Source organism: Lepisosteus oculatus, chromosome 9, assembly GCF_040954835.1.
Source record: "Lepisosteus oculatus isolate fLepOcu1 chromosome 9, fLepOcu1.hap2, whole genome shotgun sequence".
Classification (NCBI taxonomy): Eukaryota; Metazoa; Chordata; class Actinopteri; order Semionotiformes; family Lepisosteidae; genus Lepisosteus; species Lepisosteus oculatus.
In genome coordinates this window covers 42,189,560-42,216,358 of record NC_090704.1, presented here as the reverse complement: position 1 = coordinate 42,216,358, position 26,799 = coordinate 42,189,560, and the positions used below count along the sequence as shown (strand labels likewise).

Below are 26,799 nucleotides of genomic sequence, written 5' to 3'. Positions count from 1 at the left end.
ACCTTCGGTTTACTCGTATAGACTGTAGCCTATGTGTAGTACGATTTACACCTTCATTTCATCATCTCTAATAATGACAGAGTGAATCGTGCCATTCAGCAATGATCTAACCGACAGTTCTACAAACTCGCACGTAAAGCCGGGCATAGAGATGGGTTGCTTTCCAAATTTCCAAATCCAGGATGATACAATACCTACAATGTCATATTTCTGTACACCGCGCGGTGGCGGCCTCCTACGCTTGTAGCTCACTTCTCTTTGAAACGCACACCAAGCTCGCAGCTCATATCTGGCTGAGACCCCTGCTCTCAAAGCGCACTGTAGCACTGGCTCCGCTACAAGCGCCCGATGACGGCTTGACTCGCTTTTTTTCTCCTCTCCAGCTCCCTGTGCCCTGTTCCATTAATTTGGTCGTTTTAGTTTATTCGCTTTCCAGAAGTCAATCCCGTTAGCACGCTCGCACGGGCGGAGAGTCCGCGGTTCCGAAACTTAATTTCTGTTGCGGACATCCGGCTCGTTCTAGTACAGGACCAGACCCGAAGACTGAAAGAGGTCCCGTTTACACAGCAGAGAAATGAACCACACACACAAAAAAAGTGGGCTTGCCGAACTGCACTCTTTTTGGGATCGAGACAGAGGAAGACTGCAATTCTAGCCTAAAGCTACTACGAAGATACGCATAACTGTCAAGGCAAAATCGTCAAGCCCACAAAGCAGCTTGGATCACTTGCAATTGCAGAGAATAAACTTTCTTGAACAGCGGATTTATAGTTGGCGCAAATAAATGTACATTGACTCTATGTCCAAACGACTACCTTGGCCTACGTGAAAGGAATGTCGGGCACTGTAACCTGCTTCGCAGGACAAGCGCGGCTCTGTGTTCTGTGAATGTGCGTGATAGTAACCAGGCGTGGAATTTCAGATCGCTTAAGGACCACTTCCTACGTTTACTCGTGGAGTTTGTATTCTGGGTGCAGCAAGAACCATCCGTGTGCGTTTGAATTAATTTGTTCACCGCTCCGTAAACTTTGATCAGCGTTAGACGTATTCCGGAGGTGAACCATGTTCTCGACTAAAATCCGATTCAAAACTTGCGGGTTCAGCATCTTCATGAAACTGTGGAATAGGTGTGTATAAAGCCGAATCTTAAAAGCCACACGGAGTAAGTTTTCCTGCTGCGAGAAAGTGACAAGAACGAACCGCTATTTACTGCCTTTTTATTTCCAGTGAGTTGTTGTTTTTTTTTACCCAGCGAAGCTAATTTTTGTTGACGCGCGTTTGGGAGCAGCCAGACATTCGAATACAGAATTCCTGGGAAATTCTCCTGCGCTAAATCGCCCCGAGACGCCGCCGCCACCTCCTCCATCTGTTTCACGGTGCAGGAGTCGCTCCGGAGCTGGGCTTCGGGATCTAGCAGTCCCGCACGAACACACACAAGACTAGCCGGCCAGCCACAGTACTGCGTTAACCACAAACCCCCCCCCGACACACACAAATACACACACAACTCTAGAGGGACCTGAGCAACATGTATCCAGCGTGCCGGCCACACGCTGTTGGTTTAGCCGGGTTCTGGAAAATGTTTACGGATTCGGCCGGACTGAAGTGGCGCTCCAGTTGGATTCTATTGTTTTCCCTGCTAATCTACACCGCAAGAGCTCAAGGTAAGGACCGGTGATTTATTTTTAATGACGGGAATTTTACAGAGCCACACGGCAGGAATTTCACGTGTTATCTATCGACCCGAGCGCCTGCTACGTGTATTGGGGGGGTTGTAAAAATATTATCCATCTGATTTAAAACATGGATAGTGTTTCCTACAAGATTCTGGTTTTCTTGATGTAAAAATGATAAACTCATGTTTTATTTCTCCTGTGTACAGTATATAATATTCTCTTCAGTACCATGTTTTGGGACGATGTAACGGTTCTGTGTGAGCTGCCTGGGGGATGAAAGTAAAAACTGAAATATACCGAACAGTCGTAATTTAATTTAACTGAAGAGAAGGAGCGATGGGGGTAACACGCTAATTGCGAGCCGAGATTCATCTGTGATTGAAATGGGTCCATCGCTACTTGTACACAAGGGATCAAGTTCAAAGAACAAGAATGTTTGAATAGCGCCGTGTATACATGACGCACAGGTGATCATAGTCCTAAAAAAGACGACTTGGAAATGCCGTTTTAGAATTACGCGAAAACAATTCCGAACTAATGTTAAAGAAGTCTGACACTTTATCTTTTTAAAAGCGAGTCCCGTCGTCGTCATTTAGTTGGGATCTACATAACTGGATTACCAGTTCCCCGTTTAACCTTAAGCCCGACCTGTAAATTATCAATGAAGTTGGTAACCTGGGTTGTAACGAACACGTACACAAGCGTGGCGTTTTCTGTTGCAAAAGGTACGCAGAGCTCTGTCTGTTGAGCAACAGGAGCCCAAACTCCTCCTTGGTGTGTAAGCGTCCATTCAGCCCGGTTTCAGCGTCGATTTACAGCGCTTTCCGCGGCTGAAGCCTAAATGGTCTTATGCAAACTAAAAGCTTACACGACTGCGCGCGTTTAAGAAATGCAGTGTAGTCCTTGCTTAGTAAAATTTCTATGGTCAGGGTGTCTACATACTTTATATTTTTAATTCGATTTGTTTTTGTATTATACAATTACAAGTGGTAAAGTGTTCATGTTTATACTTGGTCACTTTTTTAATTCAAGTAATTTTCAATTGAGGGAGACTCGTTTTTTTTAATATACATGTTTAATTTATCGGGATAGTTCACGGTGAGTCTGCTCTTCGCGTTTCAAAAGGTTTCGTAAAAAATAAAAGACAACGCATCAAAAATAGATTAGATAGTGGAAGTCTGCAGTATCCATATTCCTGTTAACAGAACGAAATCATTGAAAATGTGCGAAAGAACCTGCAGTAAAACACAGGTACTGGAGTTTGAAAATGTTCGCTCACAGGCGTTTATAGATGCCAAGTCTGTGAGATGTATTTTGTTTCAGACGTATGCGTGAACCAGCAGGGTTTAAGGTCTGTGATCCTGGGACTTTTTTGTCCCTCTTTCCCTGATGCTAAATACTTATCAAAAACTCTGCAGGGGTGTAGCTAAAATCTCATTTGTTAGCCCACTTCTAAATCTTCTTTAAGAATATGGAGAAACCTGTTTTTTTTTTAAAGATAAATTGTATTTATCTCCATAGTCATTTGACATATGCACAGATTTATTTTCATGTATGGTTTAGGAATAACACTGGGCCAACAGCCTGGTGAGTAAAGCACTCTTGTAGTGTCCTTCCAGAGCGATCTCCAAATGGGTCTTGAGGGGGGTGAATTTAGCAGCAGTAGGGGGTGGAAACATTGATCCTGTCAGTCTTTTGTCCGTTTGGATGTTCTGTAGGTTAGTCAGAAGGGTGAGAGATTGTTAAACTCTATGGGTGAGCTCTCATTGCTCCAGGCATCTGTAAAATCTGTGGGTCAGTGTGCACCAAGCCCTGTAATCTCCGGTGGGGAGGATATGGGAGGTGAGAAAGCGTTCTGGACTGTATCAGAGTGTTTATTAACAGCAAGAGCACTCCCAGATTCCCTTCATGCCTGTGATTGCCCCAGAGTTTGGGACTTTTTTATATACTTCACATAGTCTTATGGACATCAGCCCAAAATATTCCCAATGCCTTTCTTACAGGATATCATTCATTAGTCTGTGTGGAAGAAAGCAAGCCCATTTGTAAGTGGCATAAACGCAGTTCTGTCCTTTTGTGATTTTGTCTTTGGATTGTCTTTGGCAGAATTTTTATCTGTACAAGTGAGACCTGTTTGGAGTGCTACGATTTCATTGTACATTTCAAGTTGCCTTTCTGTAGTTTATGTCCGTTAGGTCCACATTTCTTACACATACAGTGGCAACACCTTAGTGCATTCTCCAAACATATACTGTATGTGGTGCTACTATGTAAAGAACTAATTTCAATTCAGTGATTATTTTGTGTTACTGTTTATTAACTGGAGCCCAGTTTGTACTGCAAAAACTACAAAATGACCTGCTTAATAGTGTGCCCCATGCCAATTAATGACAATTACAAGCTTGTCACTTCAGTTACACTGCGTGGAGTTTCAATTCATTCAGTTTATCCCCTTGTGTACGGGTTAGAGCGTTGCACTGAATTTCACCATTAGACAACAAAGCCAAACAGAAATCCAGTCTCAAAATGTTTCTTTTATAGTGATAATGAAACATCTAGATTTAAGTTGAATTTCCTCCATTTTGTTTTTTTCTTATTTCTATACATTTTTAAAAATATGTAGAACAGCACCTTGCAGTGTGGAAGATGCTATATTTCTTCATTATTGTTTCGATGTCATTACTACTGGCCAGCTTATTCCACTGCATTTTTGTGCTGACAAGCTTTGCCTTAATCATAGTAGGAGACAATTCAATTGAACGTGGCATCCCCCAAATAAATCACAACCAACGCAAGAAATTAGATTTTCTTGACTGGCCTGTGCTCGGATGCTGTGTGTGCATGAGAGCGAAACGCAGGCTAATTACCATACGGATTTTTTTATGCAAGTGTGAGCCGCTTGTGTCTCTGCTCAGCAGGTCTGTCTGCGCTCACCTCCATCAGCAGCCCCGCGCAACGCTGCCGAGACGTTTGTCGGTGTTGAACTTCACTGTTGCTCTCTATCTGCTCCTTTGCAGTGGTGTCGGGGCGATGAGCTGATGCCTATTGCTAGCATTGACATTATTCCATGCAGCCCGCAGTGTGCCGATCCGCAACAATTCCTGTGTGCTCTTATCAGCTCCCCAGAATTCGTTTGAAAAGAGGCATACTGTATGCTTCTCTTTCAAAGGACGATGCCTGTGGGAATGTAAAAGCTTTGACAAGGAACATTTTCATCCCGGTTTAACACATTTCTTAGCAGTCAGAATGATTATTAAGCAAAGGATTTGCTGGAGTTCACACATGTAGGATAGATGACTTCCATGAATTGGTTAAAGTCGGTATTAGTCCTCTTGGGTGGTGTCCACACTGGGCAATCAGCAGCTTTGTGTTGCATCAGTGCATCTCTCTCTGGCTTTAGCATAAAGAAACATACAACCAAACACCACAGTATTTATTTCACAACACTTTAAATAACCACTTTATCCGAGTTGGGGTCGCAGTGGGCGCAAGGCAGGTTACACTTTGGATGGGACGCCAGTCCACTGCAAAGCACACACAGACACAAACGCCCCTACAGATTTACACAGTCAGAGGGCGCTCCTTCTCTGTCCTGTCCCTAGTTTCCGGTCTGCTGTCCTTCCTGTCCCTCTCTTCCTTGGGCTATATATTTCCGGGTCTTGCACTCTGTCCTCGCTCAGCATTGATGTTCGGATGTCCTGAGACCCGCCTAGCACCAGGGCGCCCCACGTCCGCTCCCTGAGGGCATAGGTTTCTATACGGCATTCCTGAACTCTTTGCACTAATGAGCCCGGGCCTTTTTCCCGTCTCGCCACTACGCATATGGGTCTTTTTCTGCTCTCCTGCTCCCCATGGTTAGTCCCTTTGGACGTCCGTGACATGAACCAACAAGTACAGTATGTCATGTGACTGTGGGAGGAAACCCAGAGCAGCTGGAGAAAACCTACATGAACATGGAGAGAGCATGCAAACTCCTTGAAGATAGCACCTGAGCAACTGAACCTAGAGTCCCACCCTGCACTTCAAGGTGGCAATACTAACCAATAGTTCAGGTGGGTAGCTGCGTCAGCCTCACACCTGAAGAAGGCTTCACAGCTGAAACGTTGTGTTTTCTCTCTTCTCTTTTCAGCATGGAATAAACCTATTACTTGTTCCTTTGCAATACTAACCAATGCTCTGTTGCTTGTTGGGATAGGCTCCAACTCCCCAGCAACACTGAATTGTATTAAGCAGTTAGAGGATGGATGTATTTGCCACGAATGACTGGACATTGATAGTAGGAAAACCACTTGTCCCTTGCAAGGTCACACTATGGGTTAGGAACAGCCATTCTCATGAAGCTCCTCCTTGCAATCCTCAGTTGCCTTCAGTGAAGGATCTCTCCATTCATTTGCATGAGCTTACATCTCTGTTGGTAAAGATGGGGCCCCCTGTGTTCTGGAATGCAAGATTCACATTTAGCACCGTCTCTCTCCTTCACTTATTATCGCAGAATCCCAAAATAGTCACCCAGCCACGGGTTTTTTTTTTTCTGACGCTCACATAAATGACACTTGTACAGTCTCTTCAGATGTGCATGATCTTTGTATAGATGTGATGCCCCTGTTCGGTTCATATTTGAGCTCGTATAGGAGTTCGGGGCATGTTTTTCTTTTTGTGATGAAACAAAATCATTAAAAGCTTCAAAAGCAAAAGTTCGAAACACGGCTACCACTTCCTGTGACTGAGGACCCCTTCCCCATTGTGCTAAATTTCTTACTGATTCTTAACTGCACACTTGGATACCCAGTAGACTCCTGTGAGGAACCTTTTCCAGTGCCTGCTGTTAACTGTAGGCTTTTTTAATACTGCTTTGACAGCTTATTGAAAAACACACATGGTGATGGCTACTACTGGGATTCAAATCAACACAATGCATACCAAAAAAGTCCTTAATCTAAACGGAGCAGAATATTCATTCCGATTGCTCATTTGAAATACTTCTTTGAACTGCTCTCTTAACATCCCGTCGACTGACTTGTTTGCTACACTTAAGCTTTTGCTGCCTGTACAATTATCCAAATGTGTGTGTACATCTGTACCTGTGTGCACCATGGGAGCAGACAGTGACATGCTGCCAAGCAAGACCAATGTAATTTCCCCACCTTGAGTATTATTCAGATTTATGGTAGCCAGCCATTTCCCATTCTCTCTTCTTATGATTATATTGGCTTATTCCCATGGTCACCATAAAGGACCCTTTTTAAATATGTGGGTAAATCCTTGTGTGATTAGAACTCCCTGATCTTATGCATGATTAAGATAATACCCTTGTATATTACTGTACACACAGCCAGATACAGCTGCATACAGGCTATGGCTTAGTGCTCACTGTACTCCTCTGTAGTGTGCCTACAATAAGACAGCAGAACTCTGCTGCTATAACAAAACCCCTTTGAGAAACAAGGTCTTTAAGCATTGCTGCATGCCAAGCTGTGAAGTCTATTGCAGCAACTCAGCATATGGTTTGAAGTGGAAGTACTCCAAGAGTCTGTTGCACCACTGTGGAGGCAGAGACACCAATGTGTATAAAGATGTCTTTATCCCTGTAATACCCAATTTTACTGTTCCTCGAAGAGATGGTTTATGCCTTATTCATTTATCTAGACACTAATTCTGCTACTGAGTGCAGTATGGTAATGAGAGGGCCAGTTGCACAGAGCACATCAATGTGCACATGCACAAGTGCACATGGAAGAATGTGCACAGCCTTAGAAAAAGGCTGCTCAGTATACTGTTACCGCACTGTGTGAACCAAGGCCTAGAGTATGACCATGGGAAATGTACAGCGTGGGGGATTTGGAATTGGGCATACAGTAGATTGACAAAATAATTTCAGAGGCAAACAAATATTTGAGAATTCTGAACTATTCAGTGCAATAGTGTTGTCATTTCTGACAATTGCCCACATCTGCATAAAGACCCCTACTCTTGCTTGTCCAAAACGTTCTGTTGTTCAAAGAGAAGGGCAAATGTGCATGTTTGTGAACAAACAAAGATGGAGATGTTGAAATGAGCACTTTCGAGCATGGAATTGCTTTTATTCCCTAGCTCCACTGCGGTAAAATGGCCCAGTCATACAGTCCCCCCCGTGTGATTCACAAAGCCAAGCCATGACATTTTGCTGTGTTTGTGTCTCCTCCACTTTGTGCTTTGGCATTGTCTGTGCTGTCCTCCCTGTCGAAGCTTCCTGTTTTAATCTGGCAGGGCGTTTTGTGTGTGTGTGGGTCAAAGTGTTAAAGATGTTCAGCTCGGCTCTGCATGATAAAAACAGCTGGAAGATACTGTTCAGTCTAATTCCTGCCCCCTCCCCCCTGTCTTGTTCAGCACATCCTTTCAGTTTTAATCCACGCTTTGCGAAGGCCTGCTGTTCAAATCTCTGTCATGCAATGAGGCCGGGTGTTGTTGACAAAAAGCGGCTTTTTTTCAGACCTCTGCTTAAAAAGTCCAAGCGTTTCCAAGCAGATGAACAATACTGTATGTTGTTGGTCGCTTCATAAATCCAGCGGTGCAGGAATCTTTTTGTTTTGGTTTTGGCTGTCTTGTAAATGGCTCTCGTTTGTGCCCCGGCTCTTGCTGAAATGACCTCCTATTCTTGCTGTTTGTCTCTATGCATTATTGATGAAGTTCCTGGCCGGTAGGGAGAGTGGTTTCTGATGGTCAAGGCCAATGTGTTTGCCAGTAGTGACGGCATTCTTTAAAACTCCTTCTTCCAGAACCACGTCCCCGGTTCCAGCTCAGGCTAAATCCGTCACACTCGTGAGACTGGGACCAGTTCCTTAACTTGAATGGATACAGAGCAACCGCTGACATGAGTGTCTTCACCTTGCTGGAGAGATGAAAAGTCAGTTGTGTGACCTCTGAGAGTGTGTGCAAGATGAGATCAGGCTTTATAAGAAACATAAAACATTTAAGAATTCAAACGTGTCTCTCGCCCTCCTCCTCCACTATGAGGGAATAGTTAATTGCATCATTCTGGTTCTGCTAATGAATTTGCCATCGGGTTTTGCACAGTCTTACCTGATATGAAAACCTCTCACTGATTACTCAGGAAACTGATGTGCTAGTTCGTGAGGCCCAGAAGATGACAGAGGAAAATAGTTTAATTTAGGTTACAAAGCATGAGCTCTATAGATAGGATGAATGCTGTAGTCTTACTGTGCTGGTGCAGAAGAAATAAAGCACATGAGGCCTGATCTCTTTGTGGTTGTTTGTTTATTCTACAACTTTTCAAACTAAACTTTTTCAAGTAAATGAAGAGTTTAGGTGGCAATTGGTCTGTAAACTTGGCCTCCTAGTAAAGGAGATGCATCTTTATCCTGGGAGAAATGGACAACTCATTAGTAGTTTATGGATCACTTTTTGTCAAGCCCCACTGAAGAAGAAATGGGATAACTATTACCCTTCTAATATCATTCTTTATGAACTCTACAGTGATGGAAAGATTCCAGGTTGTATTGGACTTCAGTACAGTGTTTAAAGTAATTTCCAATAAGACAATTTGTCCTGTAGCTCTGGGTGATATTTTCTGTTATCAATTCACGTTATTGTTTCTCATGTTCTCCTTCTGGTAGGACTGTAATTTGAGAGCAGAATCACATCAAGCAGCTTCCGTTTCTTTTTTTTAAGAAAAGGTCTCACTTTTTTCTTGCCCGTGTGAGAATTTTTTCACTGTTTAACAATGTACATATAACTGAGGCCAGGTCAAATTTCTAACAAAGAACACATACCTCGCACAGTACTGCATTTAAACTTCACTTGAGATGTTGAGATGAGATGTAAGTAGAAATGTCTTTCAAAAAAATCTCTTACAAATTTCTTTTTCTAAACAGTTTTATTTATGTTTAGCCTTTATGAGGCCGAATGCCTGGGTTTTCTTACGTGAAAAAAATATATATTCCGGTGTGATTGAGATTGCTCAGGTATAATGCAGTGGTTGTGGAAGATGTTCCTACTTGGAGAAATTTGAAGAATGCTAACATGCCTCTTGGTGTAATGAATGAAGGCTTTATCCAAGGTTTTAGAGAGAAAAGTTAATCTCAGCACTGCGAGGATTGTAAGAAGCCTAGTCACCCAATGAAAGGATAAAGCAAAACAAACGTGTGATTGACTACAATATGTAAGAACAAGCCACATTTGCCGATGCAATTTACATGAAATTGCGAGCTGTGATCTTTTATTTTTTTTCATAAAAAACCAATCATATACAGCAGGCAAGTTAAGCAGGTGTACTCAACTTTCATAATGCCAATAACCAATTTTATCCTTAGTTCAGTGAGAAGTCCATGAATATAGCTTAAGCAAACATTTTGCGAAAATGTCACAGGCCATCAAGCTGCATTTGTAATGGAAATGCAATCAGATCGGCCTGGAATTAGGAATGCAGGGCCCACCTCTGAACCCAGTAATTGCTGACCTCTTGGGGACTGATAATAAGGGAGTGCAGGGGAAGTGGTCTCTTATCAGGCACTGTGACAGTGATGTGTTACCACACAGAGACCACTATAAAGAACCAGTGGCTTCTGAAGTCGGATCTATTAAGAAATGCTTGTTGTCAACTTAGTAGCACTTGGCAAGAAGGCCTATTAAACTAATAACTCACATTGCTAAGCAATTTACTGTGTATGTAGTTGTGTGTGGCATCCTGGACTGTTCCGATCATGAGTCAGACACACTTCCTTTCACTAGAAATGTTACCTGCTTAATGGAAGATGTTATTATTTGTATTGTCTTTGCAGTGGCAATACACTGTTTTAATCAAATGTTTAAACTGAAAGGGTCACCTTGTGCTCGCCCACTGATCCAGTGAAAGTTGTCAGCTTTGACCATTTTCTTTCATGGCTTCACTGATCAATTTAATTGTAAGCAAGTGGGCAGATGAGAAGAGGTCATTGAGCTCCTTTGTCCTGTTTGAATGTTAGTAATGAATTGATCTGGGGATCTCATCCCGCTGTTTCTTGACAGAGGGAGTGGTATCTGCTTCAACAGCAAGGAGGTCTCCTCATGTCAATGTGTGTATCCTATCGCATCCCACAGATTGCCTTCAAGTTCCTGTTTCTGCAAAAGGAACAAATGGAATACCTGCCCATCTAGGATTAATCAAATCTAACCACATGCTCCTGTTAGAATGCCATACTGACCAAGATAAATATCTCTTTTGGCTTTCAGGAGATAAGGTAAGCATGTGTAATTGCCTTAATTTTGTGGGATGCCTCAACGTCCTGTGGGAACAGATGCAGCTGCTCTTTTTGATCCCAGCATTGACGTAGAGTATTGGTGAGGGATGGCACCCTTCTCCAAATCATTGTGAAGATACAGTGGAATTCCACCTCATGGCCTGTGATGCAATATTGACATTCTCCAACTTCAGCACCAGTCCAACATTTCGATGCTTTTAAGTAGTCCGAAATCATTCGGAAACCAGTCCAAAAGATTCCAAAGGCAGCCGCATCCCAAGGAAGTGCGTTTGTTGATCTATGACCACAAGAGCTTTACAATCAAATGAATTCTGCCAAGAGACTCCTGAATGACACACACATTTATTACAGCAGCATGAAATGCATGTTCCAGGACATCTCATTTACATTTTGCCTTTTAAGAAATTTGCTAGAGCTTTGATTAATTTGTTTTACTCAAATTAATTCAGGGCTTAGACGGCTTCACATCATGACCTATGTATCATTAGACTGCATCACATTTATACTGAGAAGAATTGGATTGTTCTTGTAGTTTGAGCATATTACCATAAAAGGGACACAAAACAAGTTCAGAGAACAAAATTGGAGTCTTGTAAAAGGTGGATGCAGTTTAGTGAAAAGGGGTTAAGATTTTGGTGATCCCAACATTGGGTTAAGATCTTGGTGAATTTTTAATAGCGCTTGTGATATTTCTGTTAGGTAAGCTGGGCATCTTGAAATATGAAAGGCTAAATGATAGATTAATGTTTCTTAATAGGGAGATATTTTCTTTCTTTTTTTAATTAGAAGTCAATTGAACTTATAACCGAGCAACAGCTGTGGCACAGAATATTTAATAACAGTCGTCAAAGCAGAGTTCTTCAGAAAGTTTAATAAGGCCGAGATGAAACGTTTTTTCTTATGTATTTCATTTGACATTTTTAAAAAATTAAATTACTTTTTCATTGTTCCCCCTAGTTTAGCAGTGCTTAAGTCCATTGCCTCATCATTTTGCACATAAGCCTTCTGGCAGGTCGCGAACAGTGTTGCACAATTAGAAATGATGGAATTCTGAATTGTTACAGGATGAAATAATGCACCAAGCAAACTGAAATTTGCTGAGAACAAAACAATTAGTTTTATTTGTGTTGCAGACAGGAAAACCACATGCTGTAGCTCCATTATACTGATTTGATTGCTTTTTTTTCATGCATTCAAAAATTAATTAGAAGCATATTTATTTAATCCCATGACACTGGGAGACAACTGTAGGAAACAGAAGAGCACTGTTGGTCCTGCCTTCATCCTCTAGCTGCCCAGCTGACTTTGTAGACTCCAGGGGTCCATCCAGGAGACAGGATGGGTTCTGTGGGGAGGTGGGAGAGGGGTTTATTCCTGAAGGAAGGGGAGTAGTGGGGTCAAGGGGCGATGATGGATGGGGGGAAGAGTTCAAGAGTCCTCTTCCTGGAGGGGCTTTTTGTTTGTATGTTTTTTGATTGTTCAGATTGAAAATAAAATTTGGGCACAAAAAAGAAGCATCCTGTATTTGCCATTTGCTTCTTCTTTTGTAAGACCTTGTGTGGTAGTATAAAAATGCACACTTATTACTTTCCTGCCAAGTGAAAAGGATACCCCAAGAATCTCACGAGCTCTTGAGACCCCAGGTTTTGCTTAAGGAAGGCTGAGTTTGGGGTTATGATGTTCCAATCTATCTGAGGTGAAAAGTTGCCGGTATTCTTCCAGAGTTTGTGGGACATCAGACTGAGGAAAAAGACCCTTAACTTTGAGTTTTTACAAGCAGCATCCTTTTGTGTTAGCGCCAGACCCCTGGTGACAGAGGTCCTGTTTGAGAGCAGTGTTACAGATAAATAAGATACTGTATGAGTTCTTCCAGAACTCTCTGAACTGTTCCATATTTTTCCGTGCCTCTACGCCTCGTATTGCTGGCATGTGGCGCTTGTGAAAGGCAAAAGCCATTAATATGATAAGAGTAATAGCCAGGCAAGACTGGAGTCTCTCTGCGATGATAGGCTCGTTCCAGCGCTGGGAGAGCGCAGTCATGTGTGTTGCTTTTTAAATGATTACATTTGCATTCCTCGTGTTTTCTATAAATATATAAAGAGATGAAAACAAAACCTCATAACTCAAAATGCGTTTGGCTTTTATACATAATTGAGCAGTGTTCCTGGTTGCCGGGCTGAGTGGCGTGCCTAGTTCTTTCTGAGCCAATCTTCTGGAATCCATCATGTTTACAGGCAGCACTCTTGAGTCCTTGAAAGTAGCTTCGTGAGTGTCTCTGGCAGCAGTCTGCGGCTGCGTTCTCTGTTCGGAGAGGGCAGATTGTGTGGAAAACATGAATAGAGAAACTACAATAAGAGCCTGAGCTTCAGAGGCCGAACTGGAAAAATGAGCCCACGTTGTGGTATCCTGTTAATCCGTTCCTGTCGAAGGGATGAGAGAAGTTCAACTTGTTTTTTTCCCCACTTAGAATTCGAAACTGCCATCGCAGCTTTTTGTCATGTCTGGTGCAGCTTGGATGCGTGGAGACGAACTGCTGCCTTTTCTGAAACTGGTACAGAGACATCGAAAATGGAACAGAACTACTAAGAAAACAAAAACACAAACAAAACTTGTGATCGCATTGATAGAATTGATCAAGCGAGAAGATAAACGGCTGGAGTAATCAAACTGTTTCACGGTTGTGAGGAACCTTTTTGACCTCCATTGCCCCAGTTAATGCTGAACATACCTGCACCAGCATATCCTCTTAAGAGGTCCCAAGCCTTTAACGGTCCCCGAAAGGATCAAGCTGATTGAGCAGAAGTACGTAAGCTGACAAGGAAAGGGAAAGTGTATTGGAGAGGTGCAGTCAGTGGAAGTCCAGAGAGAGAGGGGTTAAATCATTTTAACTCCATGTCGGCAGTGCGGGGCCCCAACTAGGCCCCGAACCTGACTGGGAGGAGCTGTGGAGACCCCCATGGCCTCTCGTGGGTAGCGAGTGAGAAAAGTGAGAAAGCAGGCTGCACAGCACAGAATCTTTCTCTCCAGGTGCTGCCAGCCGGAGAGACCTATCCATCTTGATTTTCTAGCAGTTACAATTTTAATTACACCTGAGTTCTGTCAAGCTGCCAGTCGGGGCGGGGATATTGATTTGCCTCCACTAATTGATTAATTGGCATGTTGATGGGAGCTGAGCTTTTTCCCAGCCTCTCGGCTCGTCTGGCCGTCAGCAGCAGCTAATAGCCTACTAATTCACCATGGAAATTTGGAGAGACTTAAAGGGATGGGGGAAACCCTTGTATTTTATTGTGGCAAGAATCTGACATTTAAAGGGATGGGAGCCAGGAGCCCCTGTGTTAAATTGCAGCTCTGAGGGAAAATGTGAAAGGCAGCATGTTTCCAGGTTATTCCTGAAGTGATTACATGGTGTCTTAAGGAAAGAAGGTCATGATGCTTTTACAAGATGCATAAAAAACTAATTTATAGTCGAGCCGCATCCCAAAATAGTTTCTCTGCTGGAATCTGGACAACAAAAAATGACCCCAATAAAGTGAAATGCTGCTTTTCCAGCTGTTTAGGATCAACCCCTATTTTTAAAGCCGACATCCAATCCAAAATTCACATTTTGAATAGAAGTAACTTAATAAGTTTGGAAACGAAGTCCAGCTCTCAAACCTCAATACCAAAGTAAATTGAAGCAAAAATAACCATTTGGATAAGCAAACTATTGTATAAAACTAGTGATCTATGTTTTTGCCTAACTTGCCTGCTACAAACTCAAGCTGAAATTTACTGAAGGGAGAAAAAAAATCTGTTTAAAGCTTGAGAATGATTCAGCATTCGTTGCTGTCTTCGAATACAAAAGAAGTTTCATCCTCTTGAGACGTGCGTTGTGTTATTTTTGGTAACTGTGTACAGTTTAGGCCAAAGACAGCACAGACGTACAAAGGCTTTCAGCTGGAAGAAATTCAAATGAAATGTCTTCCAACACCAAGGGTGAACAAAATGGTTAACCTTGTTAGAAGAAGAGATTTGCAGAGTCCATCATTTCATTAAATGTTTTCTCCTGCCCACAGTCTGGTTGTGAAGTAACAGCAAAATGTAATGTAATACTCTTTTAATTCTAATCACTTCTTTCAGGAACTGAGCAACTTCACTGGACTATGACTATGGGCGGACAGAAATATCAAGAGCAAAGGAAAAAAAAGTAGAAAATGCTAATAAGTCAAGGCAAATAAATTTAGTTGGCCCCCTAACTTAATGCCCGATAAGTGACTTTACTGGCCAAAATTACCCTTGGAAAGGACATCTATTCATTTAGGCCTCTCAAAAATGTCACTGGCTGTGGTAAATCACCTTCTCAGCTGGTACAAATTGCTTTATAGATAGCGAGCAAAAGGACCTGAAATGCAAGGGATTTTGGTTTCCCAGCCATGGCATATTTGTTAAGCTCAAGCGGGACTGTTAGGCCAATTAAAAAAACAGAAAACAATCGCCGTGAAAGAGCAGGGAAGAAAATGAAAACGATCCGGTAAGTTTGATCACTTTTACTGGTCTGGAAGGACTTCTGCCTCTGTGAATGGGCATTTACTGTGAAAGAGATGGCTCATCCAGGTGGTTTCTCTCTCATCTAAACACCTTAGGAATTGTAACAAAGGAAAGTTTCCTTACTCACTCAATTAACTAACACTTTTATTTGGTTGAGTTTCACCCACAGGAGCTCTTGGCTGTTCCTGCCTGTGAACTGATAGTCAGACTCGGACAGGGATAGCGAGAGAGAGAGAGAGTTTGTTGTTTTTACTTCAAGGAATCCGAGATAAAAAAAAACTATGAAAATGTAAGATCAAAACCTTTTGTTCTGTGAAGTTTTTTTTTGCATCATAGCTTTTCAAGCTCCCTGCAGTGTATGATAAACAGCACATTATCAGCCTAAATATAAAAAAAGAAAAACGGTTCAGCTGTTCTTCATGGAATTAGCAGGTTGCTAAAAAAAGTTAATTCTTCGCTTTATGTCCTTAAAAACCATAAAGTCACGTGTTTGAAGGATTTGTGTTAACAGGTGTTTCAGCCAAATAATCCAAAGTGGGAGCATGATCTTCAGCCATGTTCACAGTGACCATGGTCCTCTGATCCCAGCTTCTCCACCTGTCTTTGAAGTGGAAGGGAGTGATAATCGTATTGGTTTAGGAAGGTGGTCTGGTTCTTGGCTCCGTAAGTTAATATGAACTGCTGCTGGAAACAGCCGGTCTGAATTAAAGTTGGTTTAAACAGGGGAACTGTGCGTCTTAATCTGCTACTCATGAAAGATGAACAGGCTTTAGTTTTGTTGCCTTCCCTGTGCTCTACCTGCCCTGCTTGCGGATTGACAGACGGACGGACGAAACCAAGAGATTTCTGCTTTGGGATGCGAGTCAGTCCCTCACCTGTCACAGACTATAAATCCATCTCGCAGGTTTTACCTGCATCGTGGATTCACCAGACCCATTGCTGTCAACCGTTCATCATACACAGGCCCACAAAACATTTTTTTAAATAGACAGAACCTAAATCTCTCATGTATGTCAGAAAGATAAACATAGCAGGAGGGCTGGAGGGGAGCTGTGCTGGAGTAATGAAACTGCATTTCCTCATTTTATTTCACAAAAGCGTTCTGCACCCTCCCATTCAAGTGATATTGCACTGTCTCCGCTGGGTCTCTGATTCTCCTGCTCTAAAGCCAGTGTTCCTCGTCTGGCAGTTAGCCTGCTGCATTCTGCCTTACCTCTGGCAGTGGGAACTTTTCGACACCTCGCGTTCTAGATTGGATGGGACCAAGAGCCATCCTAGCCCCGCTCAGCTGGGACTTTCCTTCTGTTTGATGTCACTTCTGGTTTGTCTGATCAGCCGTCTCCGAGCCTCACTACAGCAAGCTGCTGATGCTCTCTGAACCTCCTTCAGGCTTCTGTGCACGCAGCACTCAGGCCTGCTAACTCCCACCCCTTTCCCATTGCAGCCATACAAGGGAATTGACTTGCAGCATTTTTGTAGGAATTGTTTTTTTTTTTAAGATCCATCTCGGGGGAAATTTTACAAGTGTTGTGCGTGATTGTTTAAATTATACATGCCGGCTCCATTTCATCCCACGGTTTGTTTTTTACTGTATGTAGGTCCCTCTCCTGGGGAGTCATTTGTGAATGTATATGTGTGAATTATGGGACACAAAAGAAGAGAATTAGAAACCTGTAATGAGGACGCAGTATGTACTCTGTAGTCTTATATGAAAGTCGCTGGAAGTACAGCTTTGAAGAGTCAATTGTTTGCTTTTCAAATTACGCTGTTGTTGGATGGCTTCATAACCCATAACTATTTCTAGTTTCAGAATATGGTTTTTGTGGGGGCTATAATTTAACTGAAGAAAACAGTTTTTTTAAAGAATATGGCAATAAGAGATTTTATTTTCCACAGCATCCCTCAGATATCTGTTTAGAATTAACTTGTGGTATCTACTAATGATTCAGGCTTTATCTTTTAAAGGTTTTAAAATATCCTTTCTTAACCAATTACTGTATTTTTGAAATGACATATTCCAATAAATGCAGTCATATCACAATACACATCACATAGTAAAAGAAACATTTAAGAAAAAAGTTTTAAGTATTTTATATATCAACAAACAATAACTAGTGAAACAACAATCATATCTACCACTCTCCCCTCTAGAGGATTCCAGATAGACAAGCAGAATATTATAACTGATTTGTAATTTTCATGGAGAACACAATTTTCTATTAAATCCAGTGCTCACATTTTTACAAACAACTTTCCTCACTCCCACCAAAATCCTGAAACGCACCCGTCTGACAAGTCGGCTCGTATTAAATGAGTTCAAAACTAACCTGTGGCGATGCCAGCACTTTAAAAACCACCAGGCCGCATCTCCAGTGAGAACACCCCTCTCTCTCTGAACCTTTGGAAATGTCCTTCAGCCCAACCCATAAGGAAATCAGCCATTGACACGATTTCTCTCGCCACCTCACAGTTCTTTATTCCAAAGTTGAAGACCTCGTCGCAGACAGAAATCCCCAACCCAGAGACAGGTCTTTCAGGACTGAGAAGAGAGGCAGAATTCTCTGAAAAATATCTTTTAAGGCTGTAGAGGGTGGGCAGCCCATGCAGTGGCCAGTGTTCATGTTTTTGTTTTTCAGCCCTGCTCTTTTACCTGTGGGGCTGCGGGAGATGGCGCAGTGCCGCCTGAGAGCTCCTCCAGTTACCCCTCTGAGCCTTGCCTGCCGGGCGGGTGTGAAGGAAACCTCTTCTCCCTTCACAGACATGCCACCAGCCGCTCTGACCTCCCTTCCAGTTCATGAACATCTCCAGCCAGTATTTCTGTGGTCTCAGTCAGGGCACGTCGTTCATGGACATAGTGTTTGTGTCTGCTTCTCCTGCCTGTGAACAAAGGCCGTGCTTGCTTGGAGTCTGTCTCTTCAGCATGGAGCCCGAAGAAGAGTCGACCTACTGAGAATTGCTAATTCATTAACAGTTTATTGGACTGTTGAGCGGTAATAATCCTAGTCTTTCTTTGCCGACGATACTGCAGTTTGCCATCACTCTAAGGTTCGTATATCCAACCCGCATACATTACATATTAGATGTGAGGCTTTTTAGCTTGAACTATTTATAGACTCTGCTGTATCTGCATTATGGCCTTTATGTGAATGAAGGTGGGAAAGAAATGAATCTAAGTCCATCATTTGTGCCTAGCATTTTGTTTTGTGCAGGAATTGTTTTGCAGTATGAAATAGTTTGCTTCACAAGGTTTCATAAATTTTACTGTAATGGAGAATCAAGTTGATTGACAGACTTATCCAATACACTAGTGTTAGTGTATCAGTAAAGGGACACACCGGGGTTTATTTCTGGAATAATCTATAATAGATGAAGAGGCTTGCCAGGGGTCTTAAGTGACTAATAAAATAAAGTTCTCTAACATTACTATGCTAATAGAGCTTTAGTGCACTGTATTAGTCTAAATCCAGAGACTGTTTGTTCAGCTAACCCTTGTGGTTATCATGGTACAGATGGGGGCTATTTCACTTATTCAGTTTTTGAACAACCCCGGTATCACTAACCTGTAGGGAAAAGAAAGGTAAATTAGAGTACATATATTTGAAATGAAATTTAACCTGTTGTACTGACTTAAGAAAGAAAATGCAAAAAGATAAAAAAGACATTTGAAAATGTTACAGGGTGTAAGGAGGGTGTTCAGCTCCATTGAAGAAGGTCATGTATGAATGCACAGAAATAACTGGCACCTTGACATTGTAGTATTATGATTAAGTGAATGCTTCTGAAGGAAGAAAATGTGATAAGTAATCTACAAGGGGAGGCTTTCGTAAGGACCTGTACTGCTATAATTTCAGAAATTATATAAGTCACATTTTGAATTGCAAATGAGTAGCAATGCAAGGCAGGTCAGTGATCAAAAGGTGCTTCATAAGGCTTTCCCTAGCCAAAGGAAGTCTGTAGCCTACCTTTCAATTCTAGCTACAGGCTAGGGATAGGGATGACAGAATGTTCTATATTTAGGGATGGAGCTGCCAGAATGAAACAATAGCTATGCGGCTTGAACAAGCTGGAGTCCACAGAGCCCTCGTGAGGTTTCTGGCGGTAGAAAAGGGTGTGTGAAATTGGGTATTTGGCCCTTGTTTTCGGAGTGTCCCAGCCGAGCCCCTAGCAGGAGGTAAATTCCCCTTCTTGCCCTTGTCCAAAGCTGCACCGTGCCAACAGCTTTTGAAGAGCGTGCTGTTTTAATGATGGTCGGCGAGCAGCTGGTTCAATCACATCGCTGCAGTGGGCACGGTTAATGAAGGGCTCTCAGAGAGCGCTGATTGAGCACACAAAGCTCAGCGGAACGAATCGCCTCATCCCTCTCTCTCCGTCGGCTTTGTTCAGTGTGTAATTTCCCCCTCACCTGCGGTGCAGGTTTCAGCTACAGTGCGGGCGTGTGCTGGTTCAGAATAATTCCTTAAAAGCCACGAGCTCAACTTCAAGAGGCTGAGCGCTTCTCATTGCTCGACGGCGGCAGGTCAACACGCCGGGTTTCCAGTTGCACTTGGGCAGTATTTCCTGATTTTCATCAGGTTGTGGCGAAGAAGTAATTTATTGACCCACTTCTTGGCTGCCAGATGCTGTCTGTTCAAACTGGAGTTTGTTCTTAATTTACAAGACTTGGTACAGCCCCTTCGCTCCCGTTTCATCCCATTTGGACAAACCTAGTGATCCCCTGCGGTCAAACAGCACTAAAAATAATAAAGCTTAGTCAAGAATGAGACAACCAGTGCCGGGCCGCTAATGTCTAGTGACAGTAATGTTAATAAGCACTGCCCAGGGCCACTGCAGCTTGTACTACGAGTGCCGCCTTAAATTTGCTATTTAAAAGTCATTAATTAGTGGAGTGGCAGTTTCCAAGTGAAAGGGCCATGTCCTAGAATTAGAGCACAGGAAAAAGCAGACATTGAAAATGATTTTAACCGGACTGATCCTGGCTTAATGTACAGTGTTTTGGCAGACCTGCTCGGGGGTGTAGCGCTTCAGCTTTTGAGAAAGTTGGGGAGACTGAGAAAGTGCTGGCTTGACCTATCCCAAAGCTGTTCAGGTGGTCCTGCCCTCTCCCACTGTCCTCTCTCGTTCTCCTCTTCCGCACTAGTGAGCGCTCCGAGCCCGGAGAGAGAGATTTTTCAGTCTTGCCAAGCATGACAGGGAAATACTCCTCTCCCCGTTCCATTTCTCACGGTTTACAGCACTTTGATGAGGTGTTTGTAGTTCATTTAGCTTCTGACTGATGATCCTGTAGCCAGTGATCCGATCATAATGACCCCTGCGCGGCGTTGCTGTACGGAGAGCCACAGCCTTCCATCGCCGCACTTTGGAAAGTGGAAGTCGCGCTCGGAAACTCTCGCACCAACTCCTGCTTGTTCTGCCTGTCGCTCTTCGGGGAGGGTGTTAGCGATTGCCAGGGATTTCTTGTCCTTGTTTTTTTATGTTAGCTGATTTAATTGTGGGCTCTCGGTAAGGCTCGCTTCCGATTTCAGCAGCAAAATCGATACAGAGGCAGGCGCGCTGCTGTTGCTCTCTGAAAAATAAGACCAGCGTTTTGTGCGGGCCTCAAGGTCACTTATATCTCCTTTGTCGGGCCCAGGAGCGAGTTTTTCGTGAGCTGGCTGGCCTTTCATCTGTCACCCAGGGTCCAATAAGCCAGCTCTCGGTGTTTAGCGTCAGGCTCAGTTCTTGAGCTCACAGAGTTGCCCTCTGCATCCCAGGAGATGAGGAAAATGAGTCTGTTGTAAAGATCTAAAACATGCTGCATTTCAACTTGATGATTTGTCATTTGTGTTGGAGTTTGTTTCCATTATTGCTAGAATTGATGTCTCGAGTTACATTTCTGTGAATCTACACAGCAAAAGTATATTAGTAAATGCAGTTTGTACTATATCGTGAAGCTCCAGCAGTCTATGCCTTGCAAAGTTGTTTTTTAGGACTAATGGTTAAGTTTTTCTTTCAGATGTGCACCCTGCCAACTGGTAGGATGTTGACTTTGAAGCTGTTGATCAAGCCCAGAGCACAATGAGTCCACATCAATGAAGGACTGCGAGGCAGCGCCCTGTACGAATTCCCAAGACTTTGTAAGAAAAAATGTGTCCAATTAACTGATTTAAAAATTAGAATGGCTGTTTGCCTATTTTGTAAAACACATAACTGTAGAAGCAATAAATAAATTAAACAAGGATTGGATTTAACTGGCCTCTAAAATGCTCTCGTTTTAACATGGACACAACCGGAAAACATGCAGACAATCTGCATTAGGCTTTATACACTAGCGGTACTGTATGTTAAGTCCTTGAAGTGCAGGCAATGCTAGCTTGGAGGGATTTTGTTTTATCTGGAAAGGGGGGGAAATGCTGTTATGAAATGGATTGTTTTGTGGCTGTTTTGATTGGACGAGCTGTTTATGCTTCTTAAAACAATCTGTTCGAACTTTAATACAGAATAGGCGATGCAAAACAGTATTTACTCGGAGTGTACGTATGGCTTGCATAGTCACAGTCAAACTTCTTGAAAAAAAGTCGCCCATTTTTAGAAATAATGGTTAAAGGAGGAGATCCTTAAAAGGGCAGCCGATTGAGGAGGACCTGGCTAATAGGACTCTATATATTGTTTATCTCAGCTGAATAAGTCCTAGATTAGTGCCTAGCTGGGTCAGTGGAAGAAAAAGGGGAATAGATTGTAATTTCATATGCATCGTAAGTTTTTCCATGTGCCTTAATTGCTCAAATGATGCCTGGTGTGCCCGAGAGGAATCCCAGTGCGCCTTAATTAAGATCACAATTAAACCTGGAACAGCTCAAATTCCTGTAAAGTTCGAAAGAAAGGGACTCCCAGAAGGGCTGTTTACCCTGCTCCTGACTCAGTAATGCTTTTCTTTCCGTTAACTTTTCCACTGGAGATACTCCACGGGGCTGAGCCACAAGATGATGGCCCGTCAGGTCTGCATCTTCGAGTTGATTTATTGGGGAGGATTAATCCGCTGGAGCCTTGCAGGATGACATCGTTAGGGCTGGTCTTTTTTTTGTTTTTGTTTTTTTAGCTCCCTCGGTTGACCGTAGCCCCGCGCGCACGCAGCACAGCGTCGCTCGCCCCGGGTTCAAATCCAGCATGGCGGCAGCCAGAAAGTAAAGGCAGCGGTCCCTTGTCTTTGGCTCGCGGTTGGGGATGATGGGGATGATGCCTACAGTGCCATCTGCACACAGCCACGCAATCGACGCAGTCAAATGTTCTGGAACGCCATGTCAGAGCGGGTGGTGGTGTTTGGGTCCACTGATCTGTTCACTCCAGGGCTGCTATTTCCACTTCTGTCTGTGACCCGCTGTGAAAACTGGGCTGTAAAAGGACAGAAGGGCCTGTGGTTTTTCGGGGGATGAAACTCACCCCGAGCTCAGAGATGAAGGGAAATGCACAAGTGAAAGGCCCTGGTGTTTCAGAGGTTGGTGTCTAGCCTTGTTTAAGTTCCATTCTTCTTTTCTCTGTGAGCCATAGAGCTACCCCCCACCATTCCTCTACACCTTCCCTTCAGAGTGGTAAATCACTGGGCACTGTGAAGCGTGGCAGCACAGGAGTAGACCTGGGAGGTCAGAGGTCACCTGCAGCATGCCTGTTGTGGAGTGGCTGGTAATTGATGGTGCTGTTTTACTGAGCACTTTCATGGTTAACCCATGGTGACCCAGACAGTGATTGCTCTCTCCATGAACCACCTCATGGGAAAAGCAGTGCTGTTCGGTCACCTCCAGTGGGGACTCGGATCCTTTCGGTGAGCAAACAGCTTCAGAAATGCAGCCAGGCTGTTCACATCACACAGTGGAGACAGGTCCCTAGAGTGCAGGGGGCCTCTCTCATCAACATGGGCTCTTGTGTCAGAAAGTCAGAGGAGCAGTCGAGTCTTCCTGAATGTTCTGTGCTTCGATGCTTAACTGTTCCTGCATTTGATTGGGTTTCCTTGTCCCTTGCCACCGGGGAAACAGGAGAACATTAGGCTGAGGAAACCTCTTCTCAAGCTCCTGCTCCCAGAAAGGGACCCCCACACCTCTCTGTAAACTAATGTGAACTTACAGATATTACAATAGTTCATTGCTGCTTCCCCATAAAAAGCCCTTTGCTTTTTGGTGCCTTGCCTGGAGAAAGTGTTTGTCAGTCTTTTCAGATCCCAGGGCGTCAGGGTTGTTGGTGTTCGGAGACATTTTTTCTACCTTTCACATGGGTCTGTAGTTTACTGCTCGGGTCTTTCTCCTCTCTTTCACTTCCTGAAAAGGGCATTGTTGGTAAAGTGCCCCTCGAAGACTTGGGCTCGGCGCGGACCGGGAAACAGTCGAGCAGGGAGTGCCATGCCTGAGTGCACTTCCAGAGGACCCGGATAAAGAGTGTGAAGGTAGCCAAGGCGGATGAATGTGGCCTTGATTTTTATTTGTTTACTCATTCCAATGTGCTCTTTTTATACTTACACGGTCCAGTGTCACCAAGAGCTACTGGGAGGGATTAGGTTCTCATTAAAGTTACTTTAGGCTTGTAATGAAGCTGCGCATGGCTGGGCCCATAATGGTCAGCAATGGGACAGCCATAAATATGCTCCTGTCAGACTGTGATGAAATCGCATTAATGAGGGAGACCTTTTTTTGCACCAACCTGAGAGGAGAGGTTCTGCGGATTTTCTCCATGCACAGCCGTGCTGATGTGAACAGAATGGTTTAGTTTGGGTTTTTTTTTTCCTCTGGGGGCGTCCAACTCTTAACAGTTTGCCCGGTTATTCTTTTTTGTTTCTTAATCCGCCAGACATTTTGTAAGGAAAACAAAGGTTTAGCAGGCCGTTTTAAGGCCAGATGCTTCAGTTGTATTTGATAGCGTTCCACTAAATCAACAGCAGGGCTGCTGTAGGATCGCAGTCTCTCTGCTTAGTCTGTATTATTGGTGCAAGTTGGTCTCTTTGCCTCGGGGTGCTGAAGAACAAATACATCTGAGCAAAGCCTGAGCCGTCCTAGAGGCACCACACACACACCACTACTGGAGGCTGCAGCTCAAAGCAGCAGGCCTCTCTATTTTCAGCCCTTCCTTTGACTGGTTGTAAAGTCATTTTTGATAATTCCTTTGGCAAGCACTCCTAGTTTTCTCAGGTTCCGGTGACTTTTTTGGGAGTTTCACACTGTACAGCCCCTTCTGGCCCATTTAGTGACTGTTGATTTTTGTTGATGTTTTAACAACAAAAAGTTGACCCAAGAAAGGGCATCTTTTTTTGTATTTGTATTTTTTAAAAAGCAGCTTTTGTATTTGTAATGTTCTTGATAATCTTCTATTGTAAACCTGGTTTAAAATAGGTACATTTTTTGTTGTGTATAGCATCTATCAAACCTGCAGTTTTCTTTGGAAACAAGGCCTTTTGGAAATTAACTTCCTGGAGGCTTTCAATGGAGCTACTTCTCCATTTTGTAATCCTATTGTCTGTGTGTGTGCAATCCTGCCATTCTGTAGCACGATTTGAGACATCAGTGTCATGAGTCTTGCTCATAACCTTGAATGGAACTTGCAGCACATATAGGTACATCTTCTATAGCACTCCTGGCCATCACCTGTGCTACTGATGAAATAGGAATTTAACAGAACAGGAGACAAAAAATGAACCTTCAAAATGCTTTTCCGGAGAGATCCAGAAAGCAGTAAATGGCATTCAAGGAGACAGTGTCACTGAAATCTCGTTTGTTAATTGAAATCAGAAATCTGCAGGACAGACAAGTTTAATTAATGAAATAGGAGGTCTAACGTGCACATTATTTGAATACAATAGAACTGCTCCTTACACTTTTTTTTACCCTGAAGGACTTTTTCCTAAATCCTATGCTACTTGTTTTCTATCATTGTATTAATCGGCAGGAACGTGTCATTTGGCTTTTGAAGTATTCTGGGGATTAATTAAAAGGGGAGATTAAAGAAATAGCAGGAGGCATCTTGTAATTAAAACATCCTTTTTTTGTTAAGGAGCAAAATAAGAAACCTCTTGTTTCAACCAAGCTAGCCCTTCAGCCCTGAGTTTCATCTCACATTAGTCAGAGAAATTAAGATTCCTGACCTGCTGCTCTGTCGTGAATGATCTCCTAACAATACATTAAAAACACAAGAAAAAGTAAATGAAATTTTATTCTGCTGTATGAATATGATGTAATTATATAAACTGTATTACGTTCATTTTAGATAGAGACAGAACATTGAATAAAGTAAAGGCATTGAACAGTGGCCTCAGTGCTCATTGCTTGCGAATAGAGAAATATAAATGTCAGCAGTGTCTGTAACAGCAAGACTTCTTATTTACTTGCATTACCATTGTCTGCTTTCTGTAAAGGTGTTGCACAATGCTGTTGGCTTCACACAAAGCTGATTCCAAGTCATGAAAATGAAGCTGCCCCCTCGTGCAGCCTTCTGAGCTCTGGCCATTGTGGACAGCATTGCACAGGGTCACGATGAAAGGTGAAACTTTGTTTTGAATGGAATTCCATTTATTTCCCTGTATAGCCTTCATTCCCAGGATTGTATTTTATTGGTAGCAGCGTTTGGAAAGCATGTTTAACATTTAACCCGGTCCTATTCAATTACGATTAAGAATCTTGATGCTGATCTTATTCATGCAGAACAAGGAACACATGCCAGCCGAGTGTCTGCATTTTTTGCTTTCTGTCTGCACCATCTACCCCATGTTTGCTTGGAGTTATGGACTTTTTTTGTGTTTGTGTGGCACTTTCATTCCATTTTCACTGCCACAAACTTCATTGCACTTGCTTTCATCAGAATTGTAATGATACAATTTTGATCATGCGTTGTCTGCTTTTGGACCTTATTTGCACGTGCTATAAAAATGCATAAGGGCTGTAAGGGTCTCTGCTGAGCAAGTAAATAATTGGTGTACCCCAGCACCGCCTCAAGAGCTGAACGAGCTCCTGATCCTGGGTTCCTGGGTTTCGCGGTGCGATGCGTTCCTGCCTCCGATCGCGGGGCTCTCAACGCACGCCGGGGAGCAAGCGCGCGGCGCTGAGCAGATGGGAGTGCCTGTGGGATGCGGGGAGTGGAGCTGGCTGCCATACAGGAAAGCCATGGGGCATGGTGTGCCTGTGGTCATCTCCGCTAGTCCTGGCTGGTGGTCATCCGGAAGGGCCTGTGGCCTGTCTTTCATTCCCTTCCTCTCTTCCTCCTTCTCTCTGTCTTCTTCCTCTCTTCTTCTCTTTCCTCTCGCGTCCTCCCTCTCTCTCCCACGCTATCCACTTATTTCTCCTGTCCTTCACTCTTCTTTCTCCTCTTCGTTTCCTCTCCCTGTTCTCTCTCCTGTCCACCCTTTGCCC

General features: G+C 43.2%; 1 protein-coding gene across 4 annotated transcripts in view; it reads left to right on the top strand.

Moving 5' to 3' along the window:
• The first annotated feature begins 306 nt into the window (after positions 1 to 306).
• Positions 307 to 26,799, top strand: part of sdk2b (sidekick cell adhesion molecule 2b) — a 226,612-nt gene continuing 200,119 nt past the window's right edge. For all 4 annotated transcript variants that reach the window (XM_069194565.1, XM_069194564.1, XM_069194563.1 and 1 more), the window contains exon 1: positions 307 to 1,664. In XM_069194565.1, the coding sequence (XP_069050666.1) occupies positions 1,529 to 1,664 (136 nt within the window). In that variant the 5' untranslated portion in view covers positions 307 to 1,528. The remainder of the gene's footprint in view (positions 1,665 to 26,799) is intronic.